This window comes from Centruroides sculpturatus, unplaced genomic scaffold, assembly GCF_000671375.1.
Source record: "Centruroides sculpturatus isolate CEXI.00-Female unplaced genomic scaffold, Cexi_2.0 scaffold1610, whole genome shotgun sequence".
Classification (NCBI taxonomy): Eukaryota; Metazoa; Arthropoda; class Arachnida; order Scorpiones; family Buthidae; genus Centruroides; species Centruroides sculpturatus.
In genome coordinates, this window is record NW_019385734.1 from 36,697 (window position 1) to 60,432 (window position 23,736).

The 23,736-nt window shown below is 29.2% G+C and overlaps 1 protein-coding gene across 1 annotated transcript in view; it reads right to left on the reverse strand.

The window, feature by feature from the left end:
- LOC111641643 (tudor domain-containing protein 7-like) overlaps positions 1-23,688 on the reverse strand; it is a 35,115-nt gene extending 11,427 nt beyond the window's left edge. The window contains exons 1-4 of the mRNA XM_023387845.1: positions 23,545-23,688; positions 17,838-18,014; positions 10,032-10,179; positions 3,052-3,123 (exon numbers count right to left, since the gene is read on the reverse strand). Of these exons, the coding sequence (XP_023243613.1) occupies positions 3,052-3,123; positions 10,032-10,179; positions 17,838-18,014; positions 23,545-23,642 (495 nt within the window). The 5' untranslated portion in view covers positions 23,643-23,688. The remainder of the gene's footprint in view (positions 1-3,051; positions 3,124-10,031; positions 10,180-17,837; positions 18,015-23,544) is intronic.
- Positions 23,689-23,736: the final 48 nt, after the last annotated feature.

The following is a 23,736-nucleotide window of genomic DNA, read 5'->3' on the forward strand; positions in this document are numbered from 1 at the left end:
TTTTACATTTTTTAATCATTATCGCTATCTGATAATGGTTTGAACCATTTGCAAAGTGGTTCCAAATCACCTTCATCATCAGAAAAGACTTGTCGATGGCAAGTATCATGTACAAGGGGAATCCCCGAATTACAAAAGCTCACTCTAAAAACAAATCACTGACATCTGGATGTGAAGAGTTAATTAAAACCCCTTTAGTTCCTTGCCTGAATTAACTCGGGCAGGTTACATAGTGTTACATAAAACACGGTCCTTAAGTCCATTTTTTAAATTTTTTTTTTTGAATTTTTGGAATGTTTTTTAAGTCTCCAAATTTTTTAAAAATATTTAAAAATATATGGCCAGCTAGTGTTCACCCTACTTTAAACCCTTGTCCTCCCGCGACGTCTATGAGAATGCCCCGGGAAATCCAACTCCAGCTGTGTTCAAGGTCATCCAGATGTGTAAACAATGACTCATCAGTGTTAAATTTCACAGAAGGGTGAGACAAAGGAAGTTAAACTTTGAAGCTTTTTCTTCAAAATTAACACATTTCTTTCATTTTTTTTCAGTTTTAAGTATTTTTTATGTTTAATTACATTTGTATCAAAAATTGCTAGGAACTAAAGCGATTAAGGTAGATCTAACTGTCCTTTACATCCATAAACGTTATACGTCAGTGGAACAAATGGAGTGAACTTTGATTGTTCCACGATTTTTGGAGACTGTCTATACGCGGGCTTCCTAAACAAGCCTATATGTATGTTTGTCCAAGAAATTTTTGGATGAAATACAAACTGCACAACTTCAAAATCACATAAAAATAATCCACATAAAAAGAGACCTTACAGTATATAAAATAAAAATAAGAAAACAATATTTATATTACAGTAATTCCTCCATTTATACAAGTAATACGGTCCATGAAAATAGCATGTAAATGAAAACTGTGTAAATAGAATCATGGAAAGCTGCTTAAAATAATGATCTCTTCCATATTTTACTGTTACTGGGATAGATTTTTGCTAGATTGAATTTTTCCTAGATGAATCTTTAATAAAAACATCAAAAACTTCAAACATATATGGTATAGAAAGGGTCATTAATGATTAAAAGACTTGTTCTATAAAATGGTAATTATGTACACTGTTACATCATCATAAACTATAATTTCCCAGACAGCAACCATTGCCAAAACACCATCAAAAGTAGCACAACTAGCAATAATCACCCAATCTGACAACTCTACTACACAACTGTAAAAAGGATATGGAATAAATTAAATTGGAAAACTCATAAATTTGTATAATTACAATATGTGTATACTATTATACAATGGTATATGTACAGTCATAATTATATACATAATTGTATATAAAGTTAATTTACTTTAATTCATTTAATCCTTAAAAATTTTTAATTTATGCATTCAGGTGACATCTAGTGTCCAGTTGATTATTTAAAATTTTCTAATTGTGTTCAAATGAATTTGTATAAATGGAGGGATTAATGTATATTAAATATACCATTAATAAAACAAAAAACAATTTAGTTATCATCAATAATTAAAAATACAAAATTCAAAATGTGATCATCATATTAAAAGACAATTAAAATAACACAAATGACAAAATTCCTTCACATAAATGAAATAGTAATTTCATATGACAATCTTACTGTTATCAGAATCTAATGCCATGGTGGCCAAACTCGTAAGTCACAAGTGGCTCTTCTAGTGGAGTGTGGATCAACTAAATTTTTGAACTTCAATCAACTTTCATGAATTAAAAGCATTAATCATCTGCTTCACATCTCTATTCTTCCACAAAAACTTAATAATCTACCTTAACAAAATTTATAAATTTTTATTTTTATTTTTTTACTATAGTAAGCTGATATTTTTTTTTTTTTGTCTGTTTACCATAACAATTGAATTTTTCATTAATTTTGAGAAGACTGAGATTGAGAATAATTAATGATGAGACTCCAAGTTTAGCAAAGAGGTGTGAAACAGGTACAGGTAAACTGTTGAGTAGAATATTTCAGGAACAAATAGGTCAATATTTATAAATATTACATCAAAATGTAGATAAGAATATTCTCCTTCATGCTGCCATAATGCCAAGAACAAAATATATAATTGAAAAATTTTTTCATTATAAATTTAAGTAATTAACTAAAATAAACTACATTTTCAAAAACTACATAATGTAATGAATATAAGTGATTTTTCTCTTATGTGTATGATTAAAATTGGATTTCTGGCAAATTTTTATAATGATAAAAGTATAGTGATCTTAAGTGATTAATGTTTGCCATGAATGTTTTAAGAACTACCATTGATGGCAGTATATAAGATTATAATGTATACCAGTTCTTGAGAACACAGCATATTTTTTCAAGTTTTTCACAAATGTGCCTTGACAAAACTCTTAATACTGGAATTTTTTAAATTTGGGTATTATATTGGATATTAAAGATCCATTTGTTGTAGAGAAAATTCAGATACAGGTCATTCAGATATCAATGTATATCATCTACATAAGAATAAATACAGCAACAAGTTGCTTAATTTTTTTGGAAACATTTGGTGGCACCATCTGTTATGACAATTTATTAAAAAACTTTTTATATTTTTAACTATTATAAAATGGCAAAAAGCTTAATTTTCAGGATAGGGATGGGTTTTATAACAAAAAAAATGAAAATGCTAATAAGTAAAATTGTCATCAAGTCCAACCCCACTGGAGATACACACAACTCCCTTTATATCATAAATTAATTTCCAGAAAAATTTTATGTTTTAACTCTGGAATGACTTAAAATTCTACAAAGATTCCAGTACAGATTAAAAAGCAAAAACAATGTGTAACTAGAATGATCAAATATAAAATTTGGTTAAGGCATCTTTCTCTTATTTAAATAATAATCATTTGTAATGTATAGTGCAATTCCAGTAATTTTTATTTGAATTACCTAAAAGTATCTTAACAACAATGAGAAATGATAATACAATCTATTAACTACAAATTAATAAATGTTTACTGCAAACAATAATGTATAAAATATTACCTCTGATGAATAAAATGATTGCATTTCTTCATACAATAAATCTAATTCTGCTCCATGTTTCCAAGACTGACACTATCATACAAAAAAAAGAAATAAAATTAATACACCGTGAAATAAATACACCATTTATGATTGTAAAATTAACTGTAAATATCAAATTAGTGTATACTAATTTTTGGTGCAGATCATAATCTCAAAAAGTCATAATCCGAAAGATTAAAATATTGAAAATATAATCCAGGGAAAAATAATAATAATAAATCTTTAAGACACATTTATTTACATTTTTAAACATAATTGATTTGAGAAACATATAAACACTTAACAGAATACTTTATAGTCCCTTTTACACAAAAAAATATTTAACAACATTAACAATAAATATGTATGCACTATACACATATATATTGCCTGTTATTACATTAATACATAACAACTAAAATCAAATATATAGAATTATGAATTATAAAAATCAATGATGAAAATTTTAAATAGTGGGGAAGAAAATAGAAATCTGAACATACGAAAAAGCACATTATACGGAAAGATTATGGGCAATTGCATACAGGTAGTCAATATGAGCTGGATTGACTTTCACAATCATTAACTATACTTTGAAATCTTGTTTTGTGACAAGTATCTACTTTTTCCTTTGGCATGGTTCTCCTCAGACAATATGCTCATATGGCATTGCACTTTTTGAAATTCTTCAATAATTCAATATACACTAAAATTAGCATTCCCTACTAAATTTTCTCAACTTCTGTGCCATGCTTCTATGTTGTTTTGGGTATGCATAAATCCATTCTACATGCACTCATATACAGACCACAAACTTTTCATTGAGAGTTGAGGTTTCAGTCACTTCAGGATTTTAAATTTGGGATTTTAATCTTTCAGGATTGTGATTTTTGAGATTTTGGCCTTTCGAAATTTTGATCTTTTGGGATTTCAACATTTGGGATTATGATCTGAACCCACAATTTTTGTGTTTTCATATATTTTCAGATGAATCAAATTTAGTCTGCACATAAATAACAGAAAAATCTATGTAGAAATAGAAAAGGCAAGACCAATAACAGGGATTGCTTAATCCAGATAGTAAACTTTCTGGTGAGTCAAATGATATTGGGATGCATATCCAGTAAAGGTGTAAGCAGACTAAATTATATAAATGGATCTTTGAATGCAGAGTGCTATGAAAGCATTTCATCCACCAAGCTAATTCTAACAAAGACAGAACATTTTCATGACACAAAATCCTGCATCATTCAGGACAATTTCATATCACGTCACCATGTTTTCCCATTACCTCGTGGTAATGGAACATGGTGATCTGTACTTTGGTGCATCAATGTACTCTCTTCACCTGAGAGCTACAGTTGGGTTCAACTAACAAGATCTTACAATGTGTTCTCCAGGGATTTCAATAATATTGCTTGTGTGGAAAAACCTTGATATGAATTTATTAATTAAGCAAAAAGAGATAGTACATTTCTCAAACATTTTCAAAAACTCAAATCTAAAAAAAATAAAAAAATGCAAATGACTTGCGAGTACAATTTTTGAACAATTTTCCCAAATGTCACATGGCTAATAGCATAGTGCTTGTTGATTCAAGTCTCAACAGTGCACCTTTTTTTTCCTTTTGAAATCAGAATGCAATTTTTGTATAAAATAATCATAAATAACACAGGTTTATACATTTTGTCTACTAGTAAAAATATGCAGTTTTCCTTTTTTAACCTATGCCTTCGAAATTCATTTTTGAATTGCTGTTTGTTAAAAATACATCCAATTAAAAACTTTTTTAAATTAACAAATTCAGATAATAAGTGACATAAAAAATACATTTTATTAATTGTATGAAGCAAATGTACTAGTACATGAGATGGGATGTACAGTACTTATTTTAAAATCAAGGTAAATAATAAGTTACACAGTATCTCATGCATTGTAGAACAACTGCTTTTTTTACACTCACAGGGATTTTTAGATCAATAACAACAACAAAACATATTTCTAAACAAACATTAACATTAAACCCGATATATTTTAAAGCTATACACCTACCCTAGTGCCAAATTGTCTTATAAACAAATAATATTATAGCTATTTCTAGCCCAATAATATTTGGCATTGGTTGGTGTAAAGCTTTAAAACATATTTCATTAACATTTATAAAAAATTCCCTTCATCCGCAAGCTTTGAAGTAAACCTTGCACAACATAATATTTTTGTGAAAATTGGGTCTGACAATCAATGATGACCAATTGAGTGAATTTTTCATCTTCTTGGAATGATATTTTGCATTGCTGTTCAATCAGCTATAACAATTTTGGAGGCACTGGATAAAGATTTTTACTTGCTTATAAAAACAGACATTGCACAGTTGGCATAAATATGTACAGTAAACTTGGAAAAAATGAGCTACTGTATAGTTTATAAATAAAAAATTTTTAAAATGTTTCATGGACTTATGAATAACCCTGTATTTTGGATGTAAGAAAAATAATCCCAAAGATTATCTACTAGTCTTGATGGTATGTCTGATCTTCTCTGTCTGATCAACAGACATTACCTTAGTTTAGCTTCTAGTTTATATATATATCTATTTCATAAGTCCATGAAACATTTTAAAAATTTTATATATATATACAGGGTTCCTACTCAAATTTTTGTTTTGAATTCCCTGACTTTCCCTGACCAACTTTGTCCAAATTCCCTGACCCTCACATTTTTTAGTGTGGAATATCGACATAATAAAACAGCATTTACTGTTAACATTGAGTACATTTAGCCCTCTTTTTGCACAGTTGATATGCTTCAAAGACTGCCACATTAAAAAAATACAGTACATACATCCTGTAGAAAAATGTTTGATAGAATCCACAACTTCAATGTAATGAAAAAATAAGCAATTTACAAACAAAACACAAGCTTTTTATTTTATCATCATTTATCATTATTATTTGTATGTAAATCTAGTAAATACAAGGTAACATAAAATCAACAAAAATTATTCTTTGATAAACAAATAGTACTGTACTGTGCTTAAAATGAACTCTTGACTTAGAAACACATAATTTTAAAATCAATCTTTCAACAAAAAGAGTAACTTTTTTTTAACCTTTTTACATTACCATCTGTTGCATATCTTAAAAACAGTTATTGCAAATATAATGTTTAAACATGCATTATTATATGGATAGGATAGATAGGGTGTGACCCATATCCTATTTCTGAGATCAAAGAATGTTTTGATGAGAAGAAATAAAACTCATATTTAATCACTGAGCCTTCTACTGCCCCCATGAAAGCCTCCAGTGCCCGCAAAGGGGCGTTATCACCCACTTTGAGAAAGGATGATCTAGACCAGTGTTTCTCAACCCAAAACTCATCGCAGACCGGAAAATATCTGCTTTTTTTAAGTGGACCAGTGACAATATTATTTTTAATTGAAAAAAATTCTCTGTTGTAAAAAGAACTGCAAACTACATTGAGCAATAAATATTTGTTATTTTATTTACCAGTACATTAGTATACAAATCAATGTGATCGCTGCTTTTCTTTTTTGCTAGTAAGATCATCAATTCTTGGAGTTAAGGCGGTAACTGCAAGGCGTGAGGCAGAACTAATACTATAATGATTTTGTTGTTTCAATTTTATCATTACCATTGCTGAAAACATTGATTCACATAAGTACGTTGTTGAAAAAGGTAGTAACATCCTAACTGCCTTTTTATGTAAAACTGGATATTCAGATTTAACTTTAATCCAAAACTGTGTTATGGGCATTGATTCAAACAATGTTTTAAATCCCAAGTCTGAACTTAATTTGATTAGTTTTTCGTATTCAAAGTCGTTCAATCTATTAGTTTGCTATCAATAAACGGATTAATAATCCACATATTTCCTATTTGAGAACAACGCATGGAAGGTACAGTATATATTTTTAAAGTTTTCGCGGACTGGTCAGATTAGAGTTGCGGACCGGCGGTTGAGAAACACGGGTCTAGACTATTTCTCAAGTTTCTATAAAAAATTTCTGTTCATTCCTTTTTTTCTCTAATAATTAAATTATTTTACGTTTTTCTATTTTAGTTCCGGACAATTCCGGAACCTCACACTTGTATTCCTATGAAGTCATAGTATTACGAAAATTGGGATTCTTAAAACTTATAAAATAAAATAAATACAGAAATAAACAACAAACGAAATTACAATTATACGTTATTAAAATATAGAAGTTCAGCGCAGAGAATCGTAACTACAAATCTCTTTCTTTTGCAACATAACTATAAAAATTGTTTTGGTGTTGTTTCGCACAAAAAATAATCAAATTTATTTTAATTTTTTAGTAATGTAATTATTTTTTTTTAAATTTACAGCTTTTTAATTTTTAAATTTTAATTATAAGCAAGTTAACATTGGTTAAACTATCGGATTACCTGTTGATTTTCGAAAATATAACTACAGAATATTTATTACAAGCATGATCAATCTTGCCAGTTTTTAAGCCCTAAATTTGCCAAAATCAGTGATATTTGTTACCCAATATCATTTCAGTTAACTAATTATTAAACTATGTATCGAAGTTGCGGAAAAAAACGGAAGAGAGAGGGAAAATATGCTTGCAGTACAGTACATTCAAGGAAAATCGTAACAACAAATATAAAAAGCTTGTGCCAACAACAAGTCAGCGCCAGTATTTTACTGTAAACGTCGGGTAACTATTTATAATTTTTTATGTTTTAAACTGAAAAACGATTAAATTACAGATTTTTACTGATCTGTTTAGCTATTTTGAAGTGAACATTCTAATAAATTACGATTTCAACTTTTAAAAGTTTGCAAACAAATTTTTAATTAGTTATTTTTTATTCTAATAAACAATTTCATTTTTTTATAATCGCTGAATTACTAAAATTAAAAATTAAACACTATTACATAAAAGTAGTTTATCCTGTTATTAATTAACTCCCTTGCTACTCACTAATTTTTAATATTAATGTAATTAAACATAAAAAATATTTAAAACTGGGGAAAAAACGAAAGAAATGCGTTAATTTTGAAGAAAAAGCTTCAAACTTTATTTTCCATTGTCTCGCCTTTCTGTGAAATCTGACACCGATGAGTCATTGTGTTTACAGCTGGATGACCTGGAGAACAGCTGGTGTTGGGATTTCCCGGGACATTCTCATAGAAGTCTCGGGAGGAGAAGGGTTTAAAGTAGAGTGAATACTAGCTGGCCGTATATTTTTAAATATTTTTCAAAAATTACGTTTTTTTATTGCGATTTCCGACCCCCCGACTTAATTAAACGTATATATAATAAAATATATTAATTTAAAAAAATTAAAAAACTATTGGAGGTCGTTTTTGACATCAGAAACTAGCTTTAAATAACTTTATCGAAGTAAAATCCGTGCACTACTACTTTAGAACGATGAATGAAATTTGATAAAAAAAACTCCCATTAAAAAACAATTAAGCGTTAATCGTGCGTCATTAAAGGTATATTAAAATCGCGATAAAATATTTTCGCGCGGGAAAAAATTTTTGAAAAAATTTGGAGACTTAAAAAACATCCAAACATCCAAAAAAAAAAACAAAAATTTTTTCGGAGGGCCCAAATGCCCGAGTTTTATGTAACACTATGGAACTTGCCCGAGTTATCTCGGGTTTTAAAGATTGCAGCATTACTTCTTGCCGCCTGCAGATGGCTGTGATTGGTCATCCATATTCCGCAAACGAGATCAACAATGCAGTTAAGGAGACAAATTCACTGACTTTTTGACAATTTTCAACAAATTCCCTGACTTTCCCTGACCTTTTCCAAACACTAATGAAAATCCCTGACTTTCCAGGGGCGTAGGAACCCTGTATATATCATCTTTATTAAAGTTTTAAAGAAATGCTTTTTATTCATTAATTTATATGAATAAAATGCACTAAAAATGCACTAAAAAATAAAATTTCTTTGGTTTTTACAGTATTCTTGGTATTATGAAACCAAAATAAAAGCATGGTGTGCATGTGGGAAGCCCATAAAAATTAACAGAAGGTGGTAACTCTGAGTACTATTAAATATGATTGACCCATGCTTTTATTTTTGGCCACATAATACGAAGAATACTGTGAAAGCTGAAGAAAGTTTTTTTTTTTAATTTTCAGTGCATTTATATGGAAATAAAAACATTTCTTTAAACCTTTATATTTTTTTATTTTCTGCCTTTTAGTTTTATAGATGTAACAGTAAATTATCAAAATTCTTCTTGTCTTAGCATTTAATTGGGAAGAGGGTAAAAAATTGAGTTATAGGATTTTTTGTAGACAGTACAACTAAAAAAAGGCAAGGGTTTACCCTATACACAGTGCCATCTGTCATGAGATTTTTACAAATTTTAATTTTTTTCTAATTGCTAAAATTGTTTGCAAACTAAAATCTGTATAGTAGTCAGGAACACACATTGGACAGACAAACATAGTAAGTTAATAAAAAGCATGAGTGGCAATTTGGCAATTGTCAAACCAATGAGGATTGATTGGACATATTTTAAAAAGTAGCTGTCTTCCTGACTGCAGATCAACAGCCAATGAAATGGTAACTTAAATTATCATAATTATAGCTTAAATATGCTACTTTCACACAGGTGATGCAATTTTCATGGCCACTATTGTAAAAAACACTCATAAAAATTAATTGTGTTTGTATATGTTGTAAATATCAGGCGACAAAAATTAAAATGAGCTCTATCTTTATAGCAAACTCAGAGAACATTGGTTGGTGTAAATCACATACTTCTCAAATAATAATCAACACAATTATAGTAATTTAAAATGGTAGTATTCATTTTGGATAACCACATATTTCTGAAATTTCAAAATCATGATAACCCTAACTAATCACGAGTTTATTTACTGTGTAACAAAATTTATAAACTTATTATTTAAAGAGTCATTAAAAAATACTTAACAATAAAATAATGAGGATGTGCAGTATGTACAATATGGACATCAAAAAATTCTCCTACAGAAGGAAGAACAGGTGGTTTTATATCTTCGAGGTCTAATACATCATCAACTTGTTCCCCAATACCATCAGGAGTAATCACACTATAATGTCTGAAAGAAATTAATAAAACTGGTTTTTTATGAGATAATCATAATATAAGAAAAACTTCCTAAATTATAATTAAAACTTTCTATCAGTGTGTCTACTCAATCTTGGTTCTCCAGGTTTTTCAGATAACTTTTAGATTTTTTTTCATTCTTAAAATAGCTTATTTCCAATATTTTTATTAATTGCAGATTTGCAAAGATTGATTTGAAGAAATAGAAGAAGCAGATCTGCAAAAATTGAAATTTCACTGATCTACTTAGTGTTCAAATACTTCAATCACCATTGATCTAATTGTATTCATTTACTGACTGTACTTTGTTTTTCATATGACTGTTGCCTTCTATTGCTTCAAAAATAAAACAAAAACAATAATAACAACTACAATAAGCTAAATCAGGTCTTCCATGAACTGTTTTAGATTAGTCTGTCAGATTCAGTTTCTAAAAGATGGTCTGAAGTCAAACACTGCATTTTCCTTCAAAGATCATTGTACTGTACATGTAAAACTTAAAGACAAACACAACAAAAATGAAATGGAAATATTTCAAAAGTTTAAAATTTTTTGGATGTATACTTTCACTTGAGGGATGGAATTTCGGCAGCAACAGTTTAAAAAAATTGATAAAATATTTGATATATTATTAAAATTAAATTAAAATAATATCATTTTAACAATCATTGTTTGTATCATTCTCATTAAATTTTCAGTTAAAAATTGTTCCTAAGGATAATATAGTCATTAATTTGATGTGGCAGTTCAGATTTTTAACATGAAACAAAAGTATAATTAAATAGAAATTCTGTTCAGGCATCTGTGAACTGATTTTCACATAATAAAATATTTCAAACACTTTAACATAACCTCATTAACATTCAAATAATGGTTATTTATTTTCACATAAAACATGTTTTACATGAAAACATTAGCAAAATGTTATCAATTCACTTGAACAAATTTGTCTCTACATATTCCAAATGCAATACATTTTCAATTGCATAAGCATTAATAATTTTCTGTATTATGAATGTTTAAAAAATAATTTTTTTTAATTTCATCACTAAGGTGTCGTTTAAATAAGTTATTTTATTAAAATTGCAATAAAAAAATCCCAAGTCATTTGAAATTCTAATAAATCCCATTTTCCTTACAAAGAGAAATTTTCTGAAAAATTTTTTTCCCACAATTTGCAATTAGTAGACACACTGTTCATTCAATTTTTATGTTAAATATAAATTTAGACTTATGTTTAATACAAAACTGAAAAATTATTAATTACTACATTGATTATTTTTAACGTTGTATTTGATTACTCAATTGGTACTGTTTAATAAGAAAATTCAGACATCTTAAACATATATTTCTTTCTTTATCAATACATTTTTTTTTATTTACGTATACATCATCATAAGACAATCAAATTTAAAATTTCATAGAAATATAGATTTTTGTCCCCAATTCAAGTTTTCCAATCAATCACTTTATAAATTCCAAGTTTTTTTTAAAAATAATATTCTAAAATCATAAGCATAATCTACATATCTGATTAAAATGTTTAAAATAATTCCTTACTTTCATAAATTGCTTAAAGTTAACAACACATTACACAGAAATTATTTAATTTTACAGTCATACAATATTTAAAATTTTAATTTTGTTAAAAAACAAAGAAATTTTGTTTTGCTAAATTTAAATTTGAAATTGTAAGTCACATTTTTATCCATAAATAAAAGATCTTAATGTGGATAATCTAAAGAGAAATTCAAATCTAGGGTAAAATTAAACATTCCAATAAGATAGTGAACAAATATATATCTTNTATATATATATAAATTAATTTAAATTCCATAAATTTAAACTATACAAAAATAACACACAACATAAGCTGCATATTTATGCATTCTCTACTTACACATTTCAAATTTTTACAATCTTGCCATTTTTGATAAATTTACACATAACAGTTATGTTAGACTTCTACAGTAAGTGTTACATTTATTTCATTATAAAAACATATTTATGAAGAGTGCTTTTCCTATACCAGATTTTATATTCCTTATTTTTATAATTAGTGTGTAGAATAAATATATTGATGTATATATAGGGTTATTCGTAAGGCTGTGAAATATTTTAACAACTACACAACAGATACTATATTTTTTAACATTAAAATAAAAGTAAACTCTTCCCAAGTTTTTCACGTGAATCACAAATGTTCAATGTGTTCACCTTTGATGATGAGGCAGACATCCAGATGATTAGAGAGTTTGATGTTTACGTGCAATTTTCTTTCAAAGAATTTACCACACTGTTGAGAAATGCCAACTCCTAAACTTACACTTGTAGTGGACTTGCAGGGACTATGGTCAGACTTGTCAAACATGATCCATACTTTGTTCTCTTCACCCTGGATGTCTGGGACAAGGAGCAGTGTATAGAATCCCAGAATTTCACATACCATTTCAAGATAGTATTGTACAGGTGGCCCCTTATGGAATTCTGCTCAAAATCATCCCATACAGTCATAACTAGTGTTTCTCAAACAGGATTCCGGGATCCCGGTTGTTTTTTTTAACCCAGGAAATATACCAGGAAATTTTTCTTATCCCGGAAAATCCTGCAAATTTCTTAAAAATTCACTTTTTTTTCTTATTTTGTGTTAAGGTTAAGAAATTTTGCAAATAAAAAGCATAATCATCTCATTCACTGTCAGAATGCATTTGTATTTATTAATTTTAAACCTACCTACTAGTTTTTTTTTTTTTAAATTTTTGCTCATTATGGCATGTCACAAATGGTCGATAATCAATACGTAGCTTATTTGTGGCAGGACCCTGAAAATTCTTTACTTGTCAGAACCTGTAATATATGGAATAATTGTGCTTACGCTATCTTAATTTTTAACCATGCCCAGTAGCTTCAATAAATGTGTAATGCCAGATTGTGCAAATTGGGCAAAGATACAAACGAGTATAAAGTCTGCAAGTATGAAGTTTTTATTCATAAACCTGATTATTAAAGCCAAACGAATTGCCGAATTATTGAGCTATAACCTTGATGCCGCTATTAAAGCAGCCGAGGTAGGAAAATCAAAAATACTAGAGAGCAAAAGAAGTACTACAATCTCGAAAACAAACTCGAAATCTTCCAGGCTACAGGTGAAAAAACACATAATATCTGTCTTCTCTTAAATGCATTAAACACAATTCCAATCACATCAATTGAATCAGAAAGGGCATTCTCGGTAGCAAGACTTTTCATTACTAAAATAAGAATTAGAGTGAGTGATCGGAGTATTGATCATCTTTGCTTTTTAAAATCTTATAAAAGTTTACAATATTTTGTATTATATTTTATTTAAAAAACGAAAATTACCTTTTAAGTTATAACTTTGATCCAAGTTCAATTTTTAATTTTTAACTTAATTCAAAGCATTTTTGTTGTTGTTGTTGTTGTTGTATACAGTTTCTAGCAAACTTTAATAAATTTTTTTTCTATTTGCGAAAATTTCTACGTAATTCAAAGGTAATTTTTATTGTATATCTTACATAGCACTATTAATATGATTTTGAATGATACAAAACTTTAAAATTACTTTAAAAAATGAAAAATAATTGTGAGGGACGAACAGACCAACAATAAAGTGTTATTTTAAATTTTAATTATTGGAAACTTTAATCGGTTAAATTCGAGCGTTTTATCGAGTTAGGCTAAAAGCCATAAAAATTATTTCCCACGGAGTTTGTTCCTTGTTGAGTCGGATCCAGTTAGTCAGGGATGTGTCACCAGGAACTTTTGATGGAGAATCCATATTGGATGCGAGACCCTTAACAGCAACCACCTGACCTCATGGAAAAAACCCAAGAGGAATAAGAAGGGAAAAAGGAAAAAAGACCCCGAGGTCAGTCGTCATCCGAAGTCCCTCTACAAAAGTCGTCTTCACAAAGTCCGCTCAACAAAAGTCGTCCTCCCGAATTAAAACCGTGACCCAAGATTAAAACCGTGATCCAGGATTAACACCGAGAGAAAAAAATCGTGCCTGTTTAAGGATAACATCTCCACACCTCCGTGCCTCCACCCCAGTGAACGGACAAGATCCAGAACCAGTAGATTGAACTTTCCATCGGCATATCATCATCGGCGTGACCACGGATCCTTTGACCCAGAAGCAAGGTATTTATCAACCCACGATTCGCGTGTAAACTCTCTCTCTCGAACGGAATAGTATAATTAAGTCCGATAATATGCCCAATTTCTCTGTATTTTCTTTGTTTATTATTAAAATTGTTATTTGTTAGAAAATATGGAGTCCGAGTAAGTCACTTCCTCGTCTCTCTCCTCACCTCTACTCCGAATCCAAGCGCTCACACGCTACCGCTCGCGTGACGTAACGTCGTGATTTCCGAGTCCCCCAGAGACTCGGTGGTGTCAGATTCAGGTCTCCTGACGTGGTGTCAAAGAGACACAGACCCTACGGTCACATAATTATATCATTTAATTTCAAGATATTTTATATACCTTAAAAATAATTGATTCTATCCTGGGAAACAGTTCACTTTTATCCCGGAATCCCAGGACAAGCAAAAGACCAGGAAATGAGAAACCCTAGTCATAACAGACAAGGTTCTTGAATTCCAACACACAAAATGATTTCATATTTGTTTAGCACCATATTTATTACTGTTGTGTCATAGCAACAAATCATGGCAACTATTTGCATATACTATTCCAAAAAAACTTGGAGAGTTTATTTTTAATGTTAAAAAATATAGTATCCACTGTGTAATTTACAAATATTAAATCTTAAAATATTTCAAGGATTTATGAATAACCCTGTATAGTTGCATAATAATTCACAATTATGTGCATACTTACTGTGTAAAAGCTTAGAAACTGTCTGATAAAACACAATACATAGAATAAAAAATTAGCAAGTCATGCAAAGAACTTCATCATTCACATAACTGTTAATTGAAAAGAATTCCTGGACCCATCAGTGTTGTCTGAACAATGTGACAAAAGCATATGTTTAAGTGATGTCACTAAACAAAATGCTATTAATATGCATGCAACAAAATAGCATTTCTGTTAAATATTTAGTGTTTTTTACCATCCATAGTGTAATATTAAATAAAAAAACATTATTCAACATAGCCAGTTTATTAAAAGTTATATCTACAATGAAGATTAAATGATTACTTAGAAAATGTATTTTAATAAAATAAAATGTTATTCTTACATTAATTTCAATCTAGACTATATTATTAATGGAAAATAACATATGTTGATTTCAATAAATAGCAATGTCCTATTTTGGCCACAATGTTTAACATGACCATATTTCACTCTGTATGATTCTAAAAGTGATGGTTTTTACCATCACTTCTAGAATCATATCAAAGAATATGATTCATGAAAACACAGATTTTTGTTTAGCATTTCTGGTAAATATTGCTTAAATAAATCACAGAATAGTGATGATAATAATTGTTCAAAGGTATAACATTAAAATATTTTCTGATAAAATAATTTTAATCCCTCCAACAATCATTTTGACCCTCATTACAATAAAAGTGATAGTTTAGTGATTGTCCAAAACATTTAGTGCTTTAAGTGTTTAATACAATCAAACTGTGACTACTGCAAAAAAGCCAACATGTCCTGAAAACTTGATCATCATTTGGATGGAACTGTATATACATATTGTAATACATTATGATAAATCCATTTAGGTTATTGCATTTCAAATCAACTTTTAATATTTTAATTTAATTAATAAATTATGGTATTTTATTAACAAATACAGTAAAATCTCAATTTAATAAACTAATTCAGGCAAGAGAGTGTCTGATAAAGCTGAAATTCCATTATACAAGGTGTCCCACTCAGGAGTACAACTTTAAAAATGCGAAATACTCGTGAACGTGTGAATGTAAAGACGAGCTATAAGAACTGAACATACCTGTATTTAGTGGAAAACAAGTCCACATTATAAAAGGTGCTGAAAATGTCTTCCCCCAACGTCCGCACTCAAGGAAATGCAATGCTCCATATTTGAGAATGTCTTCTGCAACACGTCACTGTCAATGGCAGCTATTTCATGCTCGATGTTTGCTTTCAGTTGTTCGATGGTCTTGGGTTTGCTTGCATACACCTTGCCCTTTAAATATCCCCATAGAAAAAATCTGGGGGAGTTAAATCGGACAATTGAGGTGGCCACAAACCTTTCGAAATAACCCTGTCTCCAAAAAACGATTGGATCTCTTCCATACTGGTATGAGAGGTATGGCATGTTGTCCCATCCTGTTGAAAGTAATCTTCTTGAAGTTCACAGTCATCCAGTTGTTTCACAAATTTGTCAAATATGGACAAGTATTGGTTGGTGTTCACAGTCTCATCAAAGAAAATTGGACCAATGATCTGAGAACGAGAAATCACGCACCACCCTCTGATCTTCATTAAATAAGGAATATTTTGAACTTTATTGCATGATAATACATGCACTCATTCACGGGTAATTTGCATTTTTAAAGATGTACTCCCAAATGGGACACTCTGTATAATAAAGTAATTTTCTGCATGCACGTTAAAAAAATTAACGAATTAGTTAGTTTATCTGTTTTTACTTACATTTGTGTAATTAAAATTAAGTATGTAAAAGAAGTTTAATTTTCTATTTTCTTTATATTTATGTTCTATTTTCTATATCTAATTTTCTTCACAGAAAAGTTTTCTATACATATCATGTTCATGTACAGGCTTTGTAGACTGTAATAAACAAGTATACAACCTAAATTGACAAACATTTTTTGAAAAATGTTAAAAAAAACAAATAATGTTCTTAAAAATAAAACAAAATTTGATAAAAACAAATGCAAAAAAATTTTTTACATTTATTTGTCCTCAGCTGCCGACGTATTGAGACACTCCCATTATGGCGTGAAATTAAAAAGTAGTGACTCTTAAATTCACACACAAAATAACAACCTGGAAAAGTTTTATTCTCATTTGATGAAGACCTAACAAGCTTCAACAATAATTGAAGTAAAAACTTGGAAAAAACTCAAGCAACCTAAAATTTTATGGCTATCTGAAAATATCAGTAGTTTTGAGCTTTAATACATGTGTGAACAATTTTTATCACACGTGTAAAAATTTTTTAGTTTTATTACAATTTACAAAAAACTTATTAAATGTGATTAATTTTTCTGCAATTGATACTGTATCATTGTTTCTAGTTAATTTTGTAAAGCAACATTAATGTAACAAAATACATAAAACAAAAATAATTATTTATGATGACACTGTCACAATGCCAAGCTGCAATTTTTAATCATATCTTTAACTTACTTCATTTAAAATATATGCTCTTCACTATTATGCCAAATTAGTAGTGTCTTTCCCCTGTACATCATACTTTTCCTGTTAGCAATACAACTAACTCCTTTCCGGGAACAATGTTTTAATTGAAATAATGTGATTTCTGGTCTAGACTAAAAGTTTGTGTATAGTTAATCCCCTTAAGCTTTCCATTTCCGGTTTCGACTATAATCTATCTAACTCCATTCTTGAAATTAAGAAAGAACAGATAGCAGACAAACAACAGTGGGAATTTATAGGTCTATAATTTTTTCAAATTGCAGTGCAAAAATATTATCTTACTTTGATATTCTATTTTCTTCCTGTAACGAAAAACATTGAACAGGAATGCCATTGGTGAGTGACTTCAAATATGGTGATTCTGATGATAAATCCGTTTGAAGATTTAATGGTTTTAAAGTTTTTTCATTTGTTACATTATTTACTTGATCCAAATTATTCACTGATTCTTCTTTTGAACTGTAAATAAAAAGATTACTTAATTCAAAAAATACTTGTGTAAATTGTAAAAGAACTTAAGATAACTTATTTAAACCTGTTAGAAAAAACACATTTGACCTTATTGTAACAAGATTTTTAAAACTTGATGAGAAAATAAGCAATTAAAATTACATGCAAACATAAATATTATGTTTAGTTAATTTTACATTATTTTAAGATATGTCAATTATATTAAAACCACAGCTAAAAAATTAATCATAAGTTAAATTAAAATATAAAATGTATAAAATTTTATTTTTAAATTTTCTTTACTGCTTTATCTTAAAATTTCAACAGCAAGAGATAAATTGTAATCCTCACTGAATCATACACAACAGTAGTGCCCATAACAATAATTTCATGAAGGCCTTTTGTTGATCATCAAGAATATACAGTCAACCCCCTATAATGCAGATTCGTACATCACGGCAAAAAAATTGCGACCGTATTTGTATAAAGATGCTAAAAGAGACTCATAAAATGCGGTAAAACATCATCGCCGACTCGTGTCATGACAGGATTGGTTGAATCTGGACCAATATGGACAAGCAGCTGAACTACTTACATGCTATGGAGAGTTTAGGCGGGTAAGTTGAGTTTACTATCGTCTGTACAGTATATAAATTAGGTACTGTAAGTCTAATACAGTACTGTAATTTTATACATTTCTCATTCAACAGCCATAAAAATTATTTCTATTAATGATGTCTCTAAAGTTCAAAGAAATTTTTCACAGATAAATAACTTATCAGAAAATGCACCCCGTTTGATGTGCTGCCCCACGACGAAAACAAGCTTAAGCAATGGCGTCATTGAACAGTGCACACTCGGTAAGTAATCCTGCAATTTTTTGTTTATAGCATAGTTTATACATATTATTCCCAAAAAATTATACGTGTTTTGGAAATGTTGAATCAAATTAGTCTAGAATCGATTAATTCAGTGGTTCCCAATTAGTTTTTCCTGCATACCACTTTAAGAAGAGCTCAAACTCGCATACCCCTTATAGCAGAAATTCATATTAAGCCATACTAATATTATAAATTTGAAGGTAATTATGTCTGTCTGTCACCTTTTCATGTCTAAACCACTGAACAGGTTTTAATAAAATTTGGCACAGAGATAGCTTACATGTTGAAGATGAACATGGGCTACATTTTACTGCAAGAAAATATCTTACTCCCACGAGAAAATTCCATATAATGTGGGCAAAGCTGTGGGTAGACAGCTAGTGATAAATAGAATAAGTTTTTTTTACATTTATTACCTTTAAAAAACAATTCTAATAATAATGAAAATAACATAAGTGTTATTTAATTTTAATGTTACAAATGTGCACAATTTTCTTTGCACAACTTTGCAAAATCTGGTTGCTTTTTGATCAGCTTTAGTCTCAAGTCATCTTCGAGTTGAAGTCAGTTACGATGTTTAGTTTTCATGTTTGTCATGGCCGAAAATCTGCTCTCGCAGAGGTACGTTGTGTAAAATGGCAGTGAATATTTTATTGCCACTTCGCTGACATGATAATAATGATAATTGTACAATTAACACAATTTGTGTTAATTGTACAATTTTTGTTTCTTGCGTAAGAATTTCATTTAGGTATTGTCACAAATGTATTTTTTTGATGAAATTTCGAGATTATTTTTAGTTATAAATAAACAAATTTGTGCATTCGACATCATTTTGTAAATTGCCGAATTTTTGATGGTCAATCCATTATTTTTTTGATTGCTTCATCTCATGCATTTAAATTTTAAATTGACCGATTTTTAGATTGCCGCGCGTACCCCTTCACACAATTTCGCATACCCCCAGGGGTACGCGTAGCAGTAATTGGGAACCACTGGATTAATTTTATGGAAGAAAACCTTTCAAACAGCCGTAGTCTGTAAACTGCACACGTGCCAGGCTGTGATTGGCTCATATACACTGGACGACAAAAAAAATAACGCACCATGAAGGACTTGTTAGATCTGAATAAAAATTGATATGTTGCATCATCTTAGCTAGATATGTAAATGATTAGCTTTTGAGAGTAGGTTCTTATGTTATATCGCCACCAGAGGGGAAAAAATGTTTCCGCTGCCTGGTATAAAGGTGCACGCTGTGACGACTTGNTTGTTACTGAAACAACATATTCATTTAAACTTACCTTATTTTTCTGTTCAAATGGCATTACTTTTACGACTGCTCGGTACCAATTATTAGAATAAGCTCATATATTTAAGGATTCCTACAATGTGAAATGCTTATAAAGTGGAACGTATCTACCGTGTTATAGGGGGATTGACTGTATTTATATATTCTTCTTTATACAACAATCATCAGGAACTTTATCAGGAATCAAAATTTAATATTTAAAATATAAAATGTAAACAAACTAATAAAATGTAGATATTAAGGAATACTTTTGTAAAAGCATTGTTGTCACCTAAGTTATTAAAAAAGTCTGACTTATTCTAAATGCCTGAATATAGTGAAAAAAAACATTATCTGACATCTTAAACTTCTTAACAGTCATTCTTGCCATTATGGTTCTTCTTTATGATGATGCATGAGTAAACAATTAAAAATTTCAAAACAAATAAATGAACCAATAAAATTTTTTTAAAGAAAATAAAGTTAAAATTTAAGTTTAAATAGACAAGTAAATTGCAGATTGATATTTATTAGAAAAGACCTTGTATAAAAATTACTAGACACCACTGTTATACAGTATTTAATTTGGAAAATAAAATACATATACAGTATACTGTTATGTCAAATTTTGTATCTCAATACTAATATAATCATGTAGAAATGCTTAATTATTTTAAATATACTTAAAAGCTAATTAAATACATTAAATACTTATAATTAAACAATGTTCATTTAAACATCATTCTTAAATGAAACTATAGCCAGTTAATTTTTAAAGTGATGTTTGCAGAAATTTTTATTACTTGATTTATGTATGCACAAAAGAAATAAATGAGAAAAAAATTTACTAGCTTATTTATCATTTCACTTTGACTTTTGGAGTTGAAGTTAAATAAATGAAATAGATTTTTTTTTGTAAAAATTAAAACTCTCACTAAATGTTTTGTTAAAAGTACCATACAAAACAAAGTATTCAGTTTATAGTGACTCACCACCATGTAATAAACAATAGATGAAGGTCCTGATGAATATGCCATAAGTGTAATACTACAGGGTGTTCAAAAAGTCTTTTTGCAGTGAAAATTAGTAATGACATTAAAGCTGTACATACAAGACCAGTAAGTCGTATATTTTACATTTTCACTTTGTGATAGATGGTATTACTACTTACTCACAGATGTTCTGGTGTTTGGAATCTAACCTGCTAGGTCTCCAGACCTGTCCCCAAATTTTGAAGGACAATTCCTGCATTTGTTGTAAAAGAAACTGCAATATCATATGTATAACTATTTAAATTGTTTCCACTAAACAGTAACTTTTTGGACATCCTGTATTTTATTATTAATATAACAATCCTGTAAATGGTTGGAATCTAGTTTGCATGACTTTCTGAAAACTAAATCAACAAAGGTGAAAGAAAAATGAAATATCTTTTTAAATAAAAATATGCCTTAACATTTAAAAAAATTTTTATTCAAAATTACATTTATTATACATAAAAAATAAAAGTACTGTATAATTCATTATTAAATTTATATTACTTTAAATAGAAAAAATTACAATTCATATACAAAAATCTGTTACAATTTCTTCCAAGACATGACGATATTTCAACAATAACCACAACAACGTGCATATACATTCACATAACCTACTAATTCATTTCATCGATTGCTTTTTCACTTTAATTCAACTATCATTTAATTATTGAAAACAAATTTATGTAGTGATATTTTGCTTTACTTTTTTTGAGATGAATGCACCTCAGTCTCTTCCCACAGCATGTCACTGTGTGTTTGGCATATTTTTATAATGATCGCCAAAAGGGTTGTGCACAGTTTTGACCATGCCTCTTCTTGTTCCATTGTAGACTTTGAACTTTTGTAGAGAGAGAGAGAGAGACATCACATAGAGGACTCAACTATCATCATCCTTGTAAGATATTTGTACTAGTCCTAACCTAAAAGATCCCAAATTGTCGCGCCACGTAAGTTACAATTGATTGTTTTTTTTTTTTCGTTCCTGTGTCAAGCTAGAAAGGACGATGAATTTCCCATCTATATTTTTAATTGTAAATGAACCTCAGAATTATATCATTCTCTGATTAAATCTGTTTTGTACATTATTAATTTGTACAGTCCTTATCAATCTTACCCTCACCTTCACACTGTCGTATTTCAGTATGCTACAGAACTACAATGTTTTCAAAGGTTTTTAAAGAAATATACAAGAAAGCATATCCCAGATAAATTTACCTTAAAAAAATCATATCTACCAAAAAGCTATTGTGAAATAATAAATAGAATTCATTGAGAAGTAAAAAACGAAATAATTTTGTTTAGTATTGATGAAATGAGGAACAGTGCAAATCATGCAGCAGCAAACATGATAATGGAAACTGAATATGAATGGATGTGGAAAAACATATTTCCTTCTGATGGAAGTTGTCAATGAAACAACAATTATAAAACTGTTTAATCATTAAACAAGTGTGATGTGACCAAATGACACTTTATGATTCTGTTTTTTTATTTGTTATTAGTGCTGCACTTAAATGAAAAAGGCCAGTCAAAAAGTTAGTGTGTGATATTCTAAAATAGTACATGTTACATGACTTACATGTGATGTTAAGTTTGATTTACTATTTGATTTTGTGTGAATTTAATTTATGTGACATAAATTCATTTCAATGTTTGAGTTATGAAACTAAACTAAAATTGTCACATGACATGGAAATATCTTTTGTAATCCCTTAAGAACGTGGGTGAGGTTTTCCTGCCTTAAAACAAGGGAATAAAGAAATTTGTAGATTCTTTTTGTGTGTGTGTCAGTACTGATTTCAGTGACATGTGGAGAGTCAGTGTCATGCTTTGTTGAGTGTCAGGTGCCAGAGTGTTGTTCACATTGTGAAGAAAATAAAGTTCTGTTTTTTTGTTACAACTGTTATGAAGAAGTTGTGTACTTTTATTGAAAAGTGTAAATGAGAACATTTAAAAATATTTTTCACATACAATGCAGAGAGTAGCTGAGAATACAAGAAGAAAATACAGCAATATGGATAAAAAAAAGTGGAATTATTCATGAATTTATCAATCTTCCACTCCCACTACAACCAGTTACCATTCTAAATATGCCAACCTCAGAAGAGGGTCATCGGTAGCACAGAAGCATATGTAACAATTGGAGAGCAGAGAAGCAATTCTTCATCCACTTCTGATATGATGTCATTAATCAAATTTTAAGATATTCTATAAACTATTGATTAACTAGCTTAATTAATTTTGTTTTAGAACTTAATCTAATGTTTTCAAATTATAATTTTATAATNCAAACTAAAGAACAGAAAAATTAAATTTGAATTCTCTACCTGAAAATATCAGTGCAAAGAGCTAGTGTTTGATTAATTGATACTAATTCATCAGAAGGCTCTATCCTTTTAAACAGTTCTACTTTAGCAGGATTCATTGTTGTTGCTTCAGTCACTACCTACAAAATGAAATCAGTTAAGAAAACATTTTAGTAAAACCATCTGTTATGATTCATTCATCAGTTATCAATA